This window comes from Pantherophis guttatus, chromosome 2 (genome assembly GCF_059756535.1).
Source record: "Pantherophis guttatus breed Tessera chromosome 2, ASM5975653v1, whole genome shotgun sequence".
NCBI lineage: Eukaryota > Metazoa > Chordata > Lepidosauria > Squamata > Colubridae > Pantherophis > Pantherophis guttatus.
The window spans coordinates 21380128-21396061 of NC_142064.1; the positions used below are offsets into that span (position 1 = coordinate 21380128).

General features: G+C 38.0%; 1 protein-coding gene across 1 annotated transcript in view; it reads right to left on the reverse strand.

Moving 5' to 3' along the window:
• Positions 1-322: 322 nt before the first annotated feature.
• Positions 323-15934, reverse strand: part of LMBRD2 (LMBR1 domain containing 2) — a 30187-nt gene continuing 14575 nt past the window's right edge. Inside the window, exons 10-18 of the mRNA XM_034442398.3 lie at positions 15390-15571; positions 15025-15158; positions 13435-13543; positions 11113-11210; positions 10300-10403; positions 7727-7773; positions 6999-7104; positions 5123-5252; positions 323-3375 (exon numbers count right to left, since the gene is read on the reverse strand). Coding sequence (XP_034298289.2) covers positions 3315-3375; positions 5123-5252; positions 6999-7104; positions 7727-7773; positions 10300-10403; positions 11113-11210; positions 13435-13543; positions 15025-15158; positions 15390-15571 — 971 coding nt within the window. The 3' untranslated portion in view covers positions 323-3314. The remainder of the gene's footprint in view (positions 3376-5122; positions 5253-6998; positions 7105-7726; positions 7774-10299; positions 10404-11112; positions 11211-13434; positions 13544-15024; positions 15159-15389; positions 15572-15934) is intronic.

A 15934-nucleotide genomic window follows, 5' to 3' on the forward strand; every position in this document is an offset into this window, starting at 1 on the left:
TTATATACCAAGATTGCAAAATAACATTCAATTAGCTGATCTTCACTATTTTTGAGCCCTGTGGAAAATGGGGGGAAAAAATGTTCCAACCATTCCTTGACAATACCATTAGCAGCATAATTTTGTGCAAAGAAAAATTGTGAAAATTCTACTTCACAATGATTTCTTCAAGTAGTAATGCACATTTGGAATGTTTCCCACAACTAAAAAACAATTTATTTAATATACAGATGCCCCTTATTTTTTTGAATTCTCTGCACTCATTTCAGGCATCTCCTTCGGCATTTCAATTATACATCAAACATTGACAATTAGAGAAACATATTGTAAAGTTCATTTTAATTCCATTCATATACAGCATTACATTTTACTTTAATTTATGCACACATCCCTAATTAGATATAAATAACAATTACTTACTGGCAACAAATATATATCTCATTGATTATGACTCCAATCCCCAATATTATTTACAAAGCAATTATTTCAGTTCCAACCTTACCATTAGGTATAAATAAAGAATTCAATGGCAAATATAAATTTTTGCATGAATGTATCTGCTAAAAAGCCACATTTTCCAATTCGTATTAAAAGAAGAAATCAAAATTCTTCACACAAGCACAATGACCATGACACTCTTACAAGTGAAAAAAATGAGTATATATATATAGAAATGTATTAAATCTTTTTGTTGTGGCATGAAGTTCCAAAGCAGCGTGCATAAAGCAAGACATTGAAGTTTTAATACTTAATGCATCAAGCAGTTTGAATTACTGACTGGAATGTTTTATATGCTTTTATGCATGCTGCCTGATTTCAATTTGAAGGTGATTCCAGATAAAAACATGTTTGTCTCCCAAAAAGAAATTCAAGAAGAAAAAAGTACTATTTTAAACCAAATCTCCTTTACTTGATCTGTCAGTCACCTGAGAATATCCCATAGCATAGTCCATTTCCAAACTTTGAAGGAAATTATGTGTGAAAATCCAGCTCACCCTCCAAAGCAAAAGAGAACATCTAGTCTGCAACTGTGCATTTGAGCCAATAACTTTTAAAGCAAAATTTAACAACCTTTCAAGAAGCCTCAGTGTTAAGTTCTTAATTTACTAGTTAACAAAATTTCTGTTTATCTAACGAATAAGGTATTAAAAGTATCGCATCTTTTTCTGGAGATCAAAAAATGTTTGGAAGAAATTTGGTAACTCTAAAGTAGCTTTTCTTAACAGACATGAGATGTTTAGATCAGTTTATGGCATTGAGATAATTTCTCAATTCTAAATTTATTGTTAAACTGGGATTAATGTAAGAATTTGCAAATTCGTTTGCCAGTACATTCCAGTTTCCATTAGTCATATATTTTGGTAGGTTGAGCACTGAGTGTAATTTCAGCATTCGTGAAAATAGTATCCCAAGTCATACTTGACAGATGATAAGCCATTCGCTTTCCAGATGCACATTGCCTAAAATGATGCTTCACTGAAGCTACTGTGAATCACAATAACCTTTCTCCCTCTAAAATGAATGCTTTTTTGATTTACGTATTATAAAATACACGGAACGACCATTAGTGTCTATTTTCTTCCACTCTTCCTTGTTACTTTCTCATGCTATACCTGAATTAGGACACTATAAGGAAATGCCTAATAAATCATCACACATTATTTATACGGTTGTTACAAACAAGAATGCAAAAACATCTCTCTGTACTCATAAAAATTCTGCCAAGCACTGTGGCTTTAAGGCTGCATTGTTCTGGGATGTTTAAAACCTATCCAACAACAATAAAAAAATTTGGTTGTACAGCATTACTATTCACTAATCAAAATATTTACATCCTTTGCTTTTCTAAAATGACAAAAAAATCTCGTGGTGAGATGGGCGGCAAACAAGTAAAATAAATAAAATAAAAACGCAAATCCCCTTCCAGTATGAAACACAGGATAGCGATAGATGTTAAAATCCTCATGCTAATCAATATCTAATCACCGGATTTGGCTTCAGGAAAACAAACAATGGCAAATGCTTATTTTTTCTTAACATCTTCCAATATTGTCTGGTCCCAATAATACTGTACACATTTCTATATGGCATTCATGAATACCTATGAAAATTAGTTTGAAAAATCTCATGGTTTTTTTCTTTAGTGAAAAAAACTGCTCTAGCAGTAAAATACAGTCTTGATTAAAACAGATTTCCTTTGTAAGGCAATAGCTGGATGTCATCTTTTTTTTTCATTTTCATACTAGAAGAATTCATTTTTTCAAAGGCAAGATCCAAACGGCAATAACTTTAAGTTACATTTAAAGCGATGGACTTTAAACTGCAACTTTGCAATTCAGGATGGCAAATATATAATTTAGCAGAATAATTTTTACCAGCAACTTTTATCAATGAATCTTAAAAGATATTTTTGTGATGTGTTTCCCTTATATGTCAGTATATGTAGTTAAATATCATGTTTTCAAACTGTTAAGATATGATTAAGATTTTATCAATATTCTTATGCGTGCAAATGTCTTTTGCTATATAGATAAAGAAAACATAAATTGTTTCCTGTTCAGTGACTGTTAGGCAGGCATTGAAGAAAAGCTATGTAGATTTGTAAAATCACTCCAGGTCTTCAAGAACTTGAATTGAGAACCCAAACCTATCTGGATGGCCTTTCACGAATCATACCAAATCTGGAATAGAAGCTAACCAAAAATATTTGCACCAAATAGGGCTAATCTAATGAACTGCACTTAGGAAAACCTAATTGTGTTATCCTTAGAAATCTCTTTCAAACCTGAACTCTTCCCCACACCGCCACCCAAAAATAAAACTTCCCGCAGGTGCACATTTACCATTTTATTTGGGGCCCAACATTTGTTATTTTAAGACCGCATCTGCCTTATCTTTACCTTGATTCAACTCAATAAGTCGAAACCATACTCCTTTATCTATGGACAGCTTCTAAAATCGAGGAGAGGCTTTTGAGGTTGACCAGGCCTCTTCATTAAGAGATAAGAAGAACCCCAAATATCAAGAACTTTCTGTCTCTGGGCTGTCTGGCACCCCTTTCTCCTTTGCACCCCATCTCTTCTTATTCAAATCTTATTCAAAGTTTGAAGGAGTGAGAAGGAAGGTAGAAAAGGCACCACTGCGGGGGTAGCCCATCTTGAAGTGGGCAACTAATTCTACAAAGTGCATTTTGTTAGTGGAAAAAAGTTCCTTGTTCCTCACATTCTTTTCTCGTGAACTGAAGCTGATTCGGTTGCAGAATGAGATACCAAAAAGGTGTTTTTTCCAGAATAAGATCCAAGAGATTTGGGGCTTTAGACATCATCAAATATTCTACTTCGAGACATTGACAAATATCTTCCACCAGGTTGGTACCTGTAGAATACAGAGAGGCTTTAAATATGGAACTTAACATGGCTCTGTTTTTGAGCTAAAGACATTGAATGAAGGGAGCCAAATTAGCTGTGCAAGTCCAAAATCAGGAGTCTGGTAGCACCTTTTCAAACTAATGATGTTATTACACAGGGTTGTTGTTGGGGAGAAAATAGAAGGAGGAGGGTGTAATATGTATGTTCACACCTAGGGTTACTTATGTCAACTCACAAAGCATCCCTGGCCTGCTCTCGAGTTGCCATAGGCAAGGGAGATGGGAAAACCAGCGAAGCAGCCCGGCAGCCAAAACCAAAAGCACATTCCAGACATATCTCCCTCAAGGCTGTCTCCCAGGGTTACCCAGAGCGGCCGGAGGGGAGTGATCTCTACAACCCATGAAATTGCTCCGCTGGCAAATGTGACTGATGACACACCCTGGGGGGAGGGGGAAAAGGGTCCTAACTGGGTCGTAAATTACGTGGGGTCAGAGTTGCCTTCACTTGGAACGTGCTGACATGAAGCTCCTAATAAATAACTGGATTTCTTTTGAAGCTTGGCTTGAGCTCATGATTTAATTAGGGCATCTGATGGAACCCTGACAACTTATAAAGTAATAAAGGCAAAATAAAAATGCTAATAAACAAATAATCAAAAGCAGAAAACTTGTAAACTACACCTCATTTATCACATACATGGACGTGCATGGAATAGCACTATGAATTGTGTAAATCTTACAAAGACCAATTGACAAAAGATCAGGTTGTAACAGCACCTCTGCAATATTCAAATTTATACAGGTAGTCCTTGACTTATGACAATTGAGCCCCAACTGTTTGTTCCTAAGCAAGAAATTTGTTATGTGAATTTTGCCCCATTTTACGACCTTTTTTGCCACAGTTTTTAAGGGAATCACTGCAGTTGTTAAGTTAGTAGCATTGTTGTTAAGTGAATCTGGCTTCCCCATTGACTTTGCTTGTCAGAAGGTCACAAAAGGTGATCACATGACCCTGGAACACTGCAACTATCATAAATATGAGCTGGTTGCCAAGCATCTGAATTTTGATCATGTGACCATGGGATGCTGCAGTGATCATAAGCATAAAAAATGGTCATATCATTTTTTTAGTGCCAATGTAACTTCGAACAGTCACTAAATTAACTCTTGTAAGTCAAGGACTACCTGTATTCTAATTTTTCTATATAAAATATGGAATATCTAGGGCAGAGGTCTTCAAACTTGGCAGCTTTAAGACTTGTGGACTTCAACTCCAGCATAGTTGGCTGGAGAATTCTGGGAGTTGAAGTCCACAAGTCTTAAAGCTGTCAAGTTTAAGACCTCTGATCTAGGGTTACATTCAGCGTAAGAACTCAGTGACAAGAAATCTGATATTAATAATGGAAACAACTGTCTTTCAATGCCATGAATATTCAAGCACCTAAAATTTAGTGCAGATGTATGTGTATTACATTAAGTTTTCTTGATAGTATTCCAGTACAGGAAAGTCGGAAAATAGAAAACAATAACATCTTTTGGGGATCAAGCTTCTATAATGATCTCTTCCCCAGACCAGAAGTTGGAAACCTGTCATGAGATCTCCTGCTTTGGTGTGTGAGTGTGCGTGCGTGCGTGTGTGTGTGTGTTTAACAAAACTTAGTTAATGAGAAATCTGAACAGGAATTTCCTGGCATCAAGGAAATGATTGTGATGACTATTTACAGACAATGTCAGTCTAATCTAGATGCTCCTTACCTTCCTGATTCAGAGTCAAGAGGATCTTCGTTGACCGAATCTGCATTGAAGTCCAGAGGTTCTGCATCCTGAAGAAGTTCTACTCTGTCCCTTTCGTTCCTGCCATTTGATCTGGTGTACTTGGAAGTCACTGCAAGAAGACATTTTACAATATAGTCAAGGGGCTTGTTGAACTCCAGCAAATAGTTGAAAAGGCCTTTGCCAGAAAAAAAAAATGATCTGGAATATATAGATGGACTAAATATTTTCAAGGATATTAATTATTAAGATTAATATATAATACAAAATTTCAAACAGCATTTCTAAACTAATGCAATTGTTATTGTATGTATTTATTATAAATATAATCGATTATACAAATAATAAAGTATGAATAAAATATAATTCTTTTTAATCACAATTAAAAAGGAATAGAGATGAATTGGATATATTGGATATATATACTGTATCCATCCAACCACATCAAATATGCCCACGTGACACTGCTGCTACCTGAGCAGCACTGGCTACTGGTAGCTTCCAGATGCAATTCAAGGCCCTGGTTGCCACCTTTAAAGTTCTACATGGCATGGGACCAGGTTATTTGTGAGAATGCTTCTCCCTAGTGATTTCTGCTTGTCACAGCAAACCATTAGTGGTCCTCAGAGCATGGCCTCTGTTCCAGATTTGCTGGAAGTGTTCCTGTTATTTGTCTCTACCTGGTAGAACAGGGCCTCCCCCTTAAAGACAGAAAGCCCCTACTCTATTGTACTTTCACAAGAAATTGGTCTTCCTCTAGGCACTTGGGGCAGGGTGTTAGTTTGGGAGCTCTGGCATTGGGTGCATGCGTCCAATGGCTTGTATTTTTATTAAGCCTCAATCAGAGGTGGGATTCACTTACCTTCCCTACCGGTTAGCAAATGTGACCCCACCTCTGCGCCTGCGCATGGCCTTCTGCGCATGCTCTTTGCTCGCACATTACATCCAGGCGGGTGGGCGGAGTGTCCCGCAGTCGCCACTACCGGTTCGCCCGAACTGGACAGAACCGGCTGAATCCCACCTCTGGCCTCAATTCTGTGTTCATCCATTCCTCAGAGTTTCTGGATAGATGGACAGCAGTACAAAGAATGGGGATCCTATTGATGGGGCTTCGGAGGGAGGCATTCTCAGTGTCCATCCTGTTCTTTGGAACTCCATCCCAGGAAAACACAATGAATCTCATCTTTCTAGGCTTCAGGACAACTTTGGAGACTTTCCTGTTCCAAAGCAGGAGAGTATCTTTTGATTGAAAGATGGAGTTATTTATATCTGATATTTATTTTTTGTTTTGCTTACAGGTACATGGGGTTTCTTGAGTTGTTTTATTTATTTATGTTGTTATCTACTCAGTGCCTGTGGGAATGGACAGCATACTGACCATTCATCCATATATGACCAAGCCAGTTTGGTCCATGGTTAAGGCAGAAGCCTAGAAACCAGGAGACTGTGAGTTCTAGTCCCGCCTTAGGCATGAAAGCTGGCTGGATGACTTTGTACCAGTCACTCTCTCTCAACCCAACCCACCTTACAGAGTTATTGCGAGCCGGGGGGGGGGGAAATAAGGAAGCAACTTTTACTAAATCAAAATTTGATCAATTATTTCCGCAATGATTCCAATTTACTTCCAGTTTGATGTCACCAACTTCACTAAAAATTAGAATACCAACCTTCTTGGAACTGAATGAAATAGTGTGGTCAAATATTATCCATGATCTATAGAAATATACAAGTTGCCTCAGAGCAAGTAAGAGAATTAAATGAGATCCCCTCAATCACATTTCTGAATTAAAAAAAAACTCTTAAGTCCAAAAAAGAAAAGAAAAGAAAAGAAAAATTAAATTGTTAATGGTATACTTACATCTGTTTGTATTGATCTCTGTGAAACTAGACTCTTTTTGGTCTGCTTGAATATTTCTGTTTCTTGTTGAAGGTTCACGATTGTTTCCATACCGTTCTTTCCACTCCTATCCAAACAAAAGCCAAAAAACCCAAAAATACCAGTGATACACACACAGGCACACACACATTGTATAACACAGTGATTTTAATGTCTGACTTTAATATTTTCTCTGAAGAATGAGAAAGTGGAAGAATGTAGCACTCAAATAAGGGTTCAACACCACACTGCCCATTAAATCTACTGCATCCAAGTTGGGGTCCATGCTCCATCTACTAATTAATAAAAAAATAATTTTAAGTGACTGAAATCTTGTACGATCTCACATGCTAGGAATATCTAAATTGTGCAAGAGTTTGGTCTTCTCACAGGAGCAGAAATCTTGTAAGAATTGAAGATGCTTCAGTATTTGGGGCATTTATAAAAAGAAAGGTATCTATGTTCAAAATACCAGCATCTGGTACCAAAAAGGATTAGCTACAAAATACCAGGGAAATCTAGCGATTATAACCAAATGGTTATAATACTGCTTAGAAAAAGAAACCAATGTTTTACACAAAATGTAATATGCCACCTATTTTTGCCAATTTAGGATTAGATTGCCTGCTGCAGAAATGATCATATTCTCCAAAGTTAATATTACTAAACTTTTACCGCTTAGAGAAAATATATTAAACTGTTGAACATACCCGTCTCCTGTTATCACCATCTTCCTGCCTTTGCCGTTTTCTCTTTTCTAGGGAGAAAAATGTTTTCATTTAGATGTACAGTGATTTAAAAAAAAAACAAATTAAGAATTACAAACTTTGGGGTCAGAAGAAATGCATGATGGTTTAGTATGTCCCCTTTCTGTTGTAACTGCATGATGGTTGGAGGAGCCAGGTGGTAACTTCTCTTTGGAAGACTATGTTCAAGTTTCCTGATCAGCAAAAAATGTGAGGCAATACTAAGTAGTGGGGCCACAAAAGTATAAATCAGAGATGCTTTGAAAGTGAACAGATTCAAAACACTACTCTTTTCCACTGTGAACATTCAAAACACTGTTTAATCTAATGCAAATTGTCTATTTTCTGTCTTTCTATCCCTTTACTTCTGTACATAAACAATAATGTAGCACAGGGGTGTCAAACTCAGGGCCCACGATGCTTAGATCTGGCCGCGCCCCCCCCATGCCCCATTTTGGTCAGCAAGGTGCTGCAGGAGGCATCCGTCCAGTCTCTCCCCTCTCCCCACGAAGAACTACAGTGCTGATCCGGCCCTCAAAGAAATCCAGTTTGACGCCCCTGCTGTAGAACATGGAGCAAGGGGAATTGGGGCCAAATTCCTTAATTTTTGCTCAGTAAAGCATTCTCCAATGGGAAACAAATGACTGCAATGCCAAAATCCCATCTAAAACTGGATAAAAAGTCACGATGGAAGTAGAATGAAGGCTAAGGCTAAGTCACTATTCACCTCTATTTTTCTATTGTAGATTTTGCACATGTACATTAGAAGAGTTATTTATGTGTTAAATTGAAGATGCACAAAGCAGAATTAGGAGCCTGCATTTCTTAACAACGTAAGGATGGAGATACTACTTTTGCCTTAAAACTACACAGAAACTAGAAAATGTACCAAACAACATTGCATGCATGTAATGTATCTTTATGTATCATCGGCAACAAATATCAATATAGAGTCAGGTAGAAGGTGAATCTATAAACAGAATTTTCAGAAGAGTTGGGCCCTCCCTACTTACATGCAAAACACAACAGGACTGCTCCTTAGTTGTTGAAGTTATTAACTATCAAGGAAGCTACGTGTCATTAAAAACCATTAAGCGATGCCGACAGAGCTGAAAGACTTTATTCATCATGCTCTGCCAGAGCATTCAGTGGACCTTTTTTGAAGACAGAATACAGTCCAGATACCGTATTTATCGGCGTATAACGCGCACTTTTTCATCTTGAAAATAATATGGAAATCGCATGTGCGCGTTATACGCCGATATGTATTAAAAAATACTGTAAAAAGAACGAATGGCGTCCCAGCCTCCGGCTTCCTTACCTTAGTTGCTGATTGCATGACGATCGCAATCCATGCATCAGCAATCAACTGAATATCCCTGGCTGCAATCAAGCTCATCGGTGAGCAGCTCTTTCTGCCTGCCTGCCTTGACTTAGGAATTCTGGGAGTTGAAGTCCACAAGTCTTAAAGTTGCCAAGATTGGAGACCCCTGTTCTGTTGGGTAAGTTTTTTCCCCCTTTGGGAGCTTTAAAAAAAATAGTTAATTGGGGTTTTTTTTAGTTGTTCTTTTTTTAGATCTAGACATTTAAAGTTTAGGAAGTTTTAAATTTAGTTTTCATATAAAAATAAAAATAAAATAATATTTGTGCAGCTTTCTGAGATTTAGTGTGTTTCTGTAGTATTTCACTCTAACTACACAAACACACAAAATCTCACAAAGCTGTATATGGAATTTTGTGTGTGTAAAGTGTGAAAGTTGGGTTTTTCGGCTTTTTGTGGCTGTGTGACGTTTCTGCTTGTTGCAGGGGCCATTTTGGGTCTAGCACAGCTGCTTTTACATTGTGGGTGAGCCAGTTGTGTGCAGTGCATTGTGACTGTGGCTGTGATTCAGGTGCCCGGTGCACAGTGCTCGGTGCCCGAAAAGGTACCTTACACTTGAATAGAGGGTATCAGCAGAAACTATAGATAGATTCATGCATTGCATGAATCTATCTATCGTGAATAGAGCAATAAAAGAGAGAGGGGGTGGATCTCCTGCGCCCTTTATGGAAGCACCGCCACTACGGTATATCTTACACCGGTAAATAAAAACCAGTATGATTTGAACTAACTTTGTTATGCTTCAAAGTTCTTTATTTAAAATTTACTTTTTTTCCTGAAACTTCCCTCTTAAAATTAAGGTGCGTGTTATACGCCAGTGCGCGTTATACGCCGATAAATACGGTACATATTTGATACCGGGGTCCATGGGGCTCTATGAACTTTGTTGTTTTCTTGCAGATGTTTTATTACCCAAACTAGGTAACTAGTGCAGTGATGATGCCACCTAGTTTGAGTAATGAAAATCTGCAAAAAAACAGCCAACTCAGAGGGTACCAAAGATTGGTCATTACAACCTTAAGCTACAAATAATCTCCTTTATCGGCATATTTGATATACCCCAGGAAGATAATTCTTTAAAAAATAGGAATAAAGGAGTAATGTTTAAAATTCCGAAGTTCTATATTAGAATGATCACAAAAAGCATCTCTTGTACCTCTTCTGATTAACTCTTTTCCTTCATCTATTAGGTCTGAAGTCATCTCATTGTCTCCCATGAACTGCTGGAATCCCAGAAGGTTCAAACACCGAGTTCCTAAACTGGAAAAAAAATCATTGCCAAACAATAAAAACAAACAGAACAAAATAAAGATATTTCTTGCAACAACTGAAAGGGACTTGTGATCCAATAAATAGGCACAATTATCACAGTGGAGGGGAAATATTGATTTTGTGTAACTAAGGCTACCTGTTGATTGCCCCAAATAATGCTTCTCAACAATGAATCACCTGTACTAGAGAGAACTTTATATGGCATTTTATGGAATTACTGCCATGGCAGAGGAAAGGGGGGTGGGGGTGGGGCAAAGAAAAAGGTTTTTCCAAATCCACAGCCACTGGCCCAATCCAATCTCAACAACGATGATTTCACAAACTACATGAATTGAAAGTAAGAGTCAAGAAAGATAAAACATAAAATATGTTTAAAATATCTTTTTAAAGCATGTGAATTAAGTAACATTCTAATGATGTGTCAAGCTGGTGAGTTATGTATTTTTTGTGGTACAAATTTTCACTTATCACCAGCCAAACAAACTGAGGAGGCTCACTGGTTATTGTGCTTGCAACTCTAAAATTTTTCTGTCAGGAAAAGGAAGAAAAAACTCGAGCTGATGTTAAAAGCTCGCTCTATTTTTTTCCAACATTTTCTGAACTGGCTGACAAAGGCCAATTCATTTGAGAAAGGAAAAGCAATTTCAGAACACACAATATCCAAACAATACAACTTTGAAAAAAACCTGTTTCCTACCTGAAGTAAGTAGCAATGCAGAGAATGACAACCAGCATGGGATAATAAATATAAAAGCCATCTGCTATGAAGGACAATACTTTCATCGATCCCATAATCTGGGGAGCAAAAAGCAATGGATGTTAGCAAAGCCAAGTTTTGTTTTGTTTACTCAAAATATAAAATATAGACCTTATTTAATATACTGATATTAAATAAGGTCTGGCTTTAAAATGCATAATTTTAGGCAGTATGTGTTCTGTGGAAACCTCATTATACCATACAAAATAGGATTATAATTTGATGCTGCAGAGAATGGTGTATTTAATGTTTTTAAAATAAATCTACCAGTATAATTAAGAAAGGAAGAACATTTTATATCTGATACTCATCTTGAAATTCTGTATATTAAAGAAGTAAAAACCACTGCACACACTCAAAATTGCAGCTATTAAGTTAACTCTCTGATTGCTGTTCTCTGCCAATAGAAAATGGCATAGTATAAGGTAAACCTGACTGCTGTTTAATTACCCAAATGGATTCTTTTTTGTCTTTTAATGATCCTGTAATCCCTTACATCGGGGTGGAGTTGGGGCAACTGAATGGAGCAGAGTGTTTACTAGCCGGATGCCCTTCCTGTCGCCAAGGCAGAGTTCGCAGCAAATAATTTACTCATTGTGACCAGAAAGAGAAATATCTGCCGCTATCTAGGATCGAACTCACAGCCTCCTGATCATGAGGCGAGAGCTCCACCTCCAGGCCACTGCACCACTCGATTACCCAAATGGAATGATTTGTATAAATAAGAAGATAACGTATAAGAAAGAAGAGAATCTGTAACTGTGGAAACTGCAACTAAGTACGGTCAGGTATTCACCCGAGAAAGCCAGGCTGCCCTCCAACTTCTGCCGGCAAACCCAGAGCTCAGGCATGCTAGGACAAAATGATTCATATGCAGTGCTGGAAAACTGACTGGATTCAATTGTCTTCATTTTTTGTCATCTTTTGATACATGATAAATGAAATGTATAACAAGAGCCTCCAAACTTACAAACCAGACCATTTGGAAGGAATCTTAATTCCCAATTTTTGTTTCTAAAATGTACACTGAATTTTGTTTAATGAGATCATCCATATCAGAATAAAATCAATATGCCCCATCATAAACTTCAGGAAGAGGTTCTGACTAATCTAGACCAGGGGTGCTATTCAGCAGGTTCTGGAGGACCGGTAGCGGAAATTTTGAGTAGTTCGGAGAACCGGCAAATACCACCTCTGGCTGGCCCCAGAGTGGGGTGGGAATCGAGATTTTGCAATATCCTTCCCCTGGAATGGGGTGGGAATGGGGATTTTGCAGTATCCTTCTCCTGCCACGCCCACCAAGCCACACCATGCCGAAGCCACGCCCACAGAACCTGAAGTAAAAAAAAAATCGAATTCCACCACTGATCTAGACCTTTTCTTTTTAAATTATCATTCACTTATAAGAAAAGAGATTTAAATGCAGCAAGGAGAACATGAGATTGCCTTAAATTGAGCCCTTGAAATGTTCTGGTTTTTGAAAAGAAGATTGTTAAAGCATTAATGCCTGATCTAAAGCTGGCTCAAGGTCTACATAGAAGCTGGATTGATGTGCTCATCATCATAAATTATCAAGGTCTCAAACTTTACTTGCTAATATGTATTTCTCATACATTTATCCTGTTCCTTAATAATTCAGGCCTCAGAAAAGGTAAGGAAAACAGATGTTCTTATCAAAGATGTGTCATCTTATCCTAGTCCAGACTTGGTTTATGAAGCATTGGATGCTTTTCTGGGTACAATATTATTATGGGTCCTGGAATACATTTGTTAGACATCAGATGTAATTTCCTATTTCCACACTACAAGGTTATTGAACCAAAATTAGATTAAAATTAGCCTTAAATTTGGACTTAAGCTGACACTGGTTTGTTTTACAAATCTGTTGTTCTTATTATACACTACCTTTATTCTATTAGCTTCACTGAGTGCTAGAAATATATTATAAGTTTATTATCTAATTAGATGCAATAAATATAGATAAAACACTAAATCTCACCTACCCAGTGATGGACATAAGAAGTACAGGCTAAGATTAAAAACATTCAGGAATATTCCCTTTGGAGGGATTACTTTTAACTTCTGTCAGTAGAACCAAATTCTTGTATGCAAATGAAACAATTTCTACTGAGCCGAAATAGCCAAAGAAAGAATCAAGTCAGGAGAAACGGATTTGAAATCCTGCTTTCAACAACTTTGGGGAAATCTCTTAGTATCAAATATATAAATACACTGCAGTAAAAACAAATACTGTTAACGTACAGAGGTATATGCAGTTGGCTGATCCGTGGTTCTCTGAGAAATTGCTGCATCCATATGAGTCAAGCCCAAAAAATTCAGACACAGTGGAGGAGTCAAACGACAGAACAACCTGGGTGAAAAGTAGCAGCAGTTGAAAAGTAACCTCAAACTCTTCCTTCCATATTACTAAGAGTCTATGTGTTCGTGTATTGTACTTTTTAAAATTCTTTTCATGCAGAGAAGTTAGCTAACATTTACATAATGCAGGCAGTCATCGACTTATGACTGAGACTGCAATTACGATGGTAAATCATGGTTGTTAAGTAGGTCACCATGTGATTGCGCCCAATTTTATGGTGGCCATTAAGTGAATGCCATGGTAATTAAACGAACCCACTGTTTGCTAGGCAGCATTTTTTTTGTTGCCAGAAAATGGAAGTAAATGTCAGGTTCCATTAAAAAAAATGTTGTAAATTGTGGTCATGTGACAGTAGGATGCTGCAGATGACCATAAATGTAGGTTGACTACCGGGTGCCCAAAAATGTGGTCATGTGACTGTTATTGGGGGGAGGGGCATCCATCGAAACTTCAAATCCAGTTGTAAGTAGCTTTTTTGGGGTTCTTAACAACGTTGGTTGCTAAGCAACCGATCATAAATTGATGACTGCCTGTATACTGCTCCACATAGAACTGTAAGCAGTATTTGGACTGGATCTAGGTATGTGCTACCGAAAGGAGATGAATCAAAACAAAAATTTCCTCCTCCTGTTCCCAGAAAACACACTTCTGAGGGGTCTTCAGTGCTCTCTGGGCTTGGTTGCTTTCCTGCAGATGTTTCATTACCCAAATTAGGTAACATCATCAGTGCTAGTACGGGCACTGGATGTTTTCTTGCAGACTTCATTATCTGCAAGGAAACAACCAAGCTCAGAGAGCACCAAGGGCCCCTCATTTCCAAACCTGAGCTATGAATATTCTCTTTTATTGGTAAACACTCTTCCAAAATTTGGGCGTTGAGCCTCTACTGAATGGAGTGGAATGGGCAGGAAGAAAGGGAGATATTGTAGAGGAGATCCCTCTGCCCAGTTTCTCAATGCTTCACTCCCTTAGTCTTCTATGAATGAGACTCTTCTGCATAGCAGGGAACAGTTTCTGGGATTTTCCTTCTCTTAATTATATCATTATCCTATATAATAATTGATGATATAATCAGATTAAAAATTAAATCCAGAGCTATTGTGGACTCTGGATTTGACCAAGATCCAAGCCTTGGTAGTACAGTGGTTTAAAGCACCCTGTTATTAACACAGCTGCCTGCAATTACTGCAGGTTCGAATCTTACCAGGCTCAAGGTTGACTCAGCCTTCCATCCTTTCTAAGGTAGGTTAAATGAGGACCCAGTTTGTGGGGGCAATAAGCTGACTTTGTATAAAATATACAAAAGTATGAAGGCTATTGCTTAACACATTGTAAGCCACCCTGAGTCTCCAGAGAAGGGCGGCATATAAATCAAATTAAAAAAAAAAAGATCTAATTATATTTCAGTGAATTCCTGCTTTATATTGGTTGTAAATTGGCCAAACAGCACAAGTAGCAAAATAAATACTTACATGCCACTGAAGAGCAAACTATATGCATCTGTCTGATGGTGTGAAGCTAAGTAATAATAGTTGAATACACGGATCCTGAAGACCGTAGAATAAACGCAGATACTCAGGAAAAAGATTGTAAAAAAGCAAGCCATCTGCAAAACAAGGAACTAGAGTTTTTATTTGGTTCCATTCACAGCTGCAGACAGGTGCCATGTGAATGACCAAACTGAAGTAGTGAATTGCCTTCTAATCCCAAACTTGGATAGCTCTAGCAAATAAGCTTAGATCTAAGCAGTTTTCTCAAAGTCAATGAATGCGGAACTTAACAATAGGCTCCTACAGATAAATGTGACAGAAATTGCCAAACCATCACATTAACTGACCTCTATGTAAAAATAGTTGTAGTTCTTTTCCGCTAGTCGTATGAAGACTGCAAAGAGAGACAGAACTGGCTTTGGGCTGAAAAACGTGCATTCTGACCACACGACGATGATGGAAAAGATGGCCAGGATAATGGCGAGAATCCTGTGGAACCATGGTTGTAGAAGGCATTCCCAATACCATTCTAAAGCAAAGCAAAACAAAACAAAGAGGAGAAAATATGAAAATCGTTTCAAAGTTGCTTTCATGTAGTCCTTCATTTATGACCGTTTGTTCAACAACTCTGTTGTGGCCCCGCCCTCTGAGCCTATCTCATCGGAGGAAGAAGGCTCCGAACATGAGGGAGAGGAGTCAGCCAGGCCTCCCTCTCCAGGCCCTTCCCCTCTGGCACTGCCTCAGGTGCCGGCCGAGGAAGGGGAGATTGGCCAGGAGCCAGGTGTCTCTGATGAGGGCAAGGAAGGAGAGCCGTCGTTCCTGGATGCACGCCAACGAAGGCGTGATAAACGGTTGCAGCAGTTAAGGAGGCGTGCTAGGGATTATAGCTGAG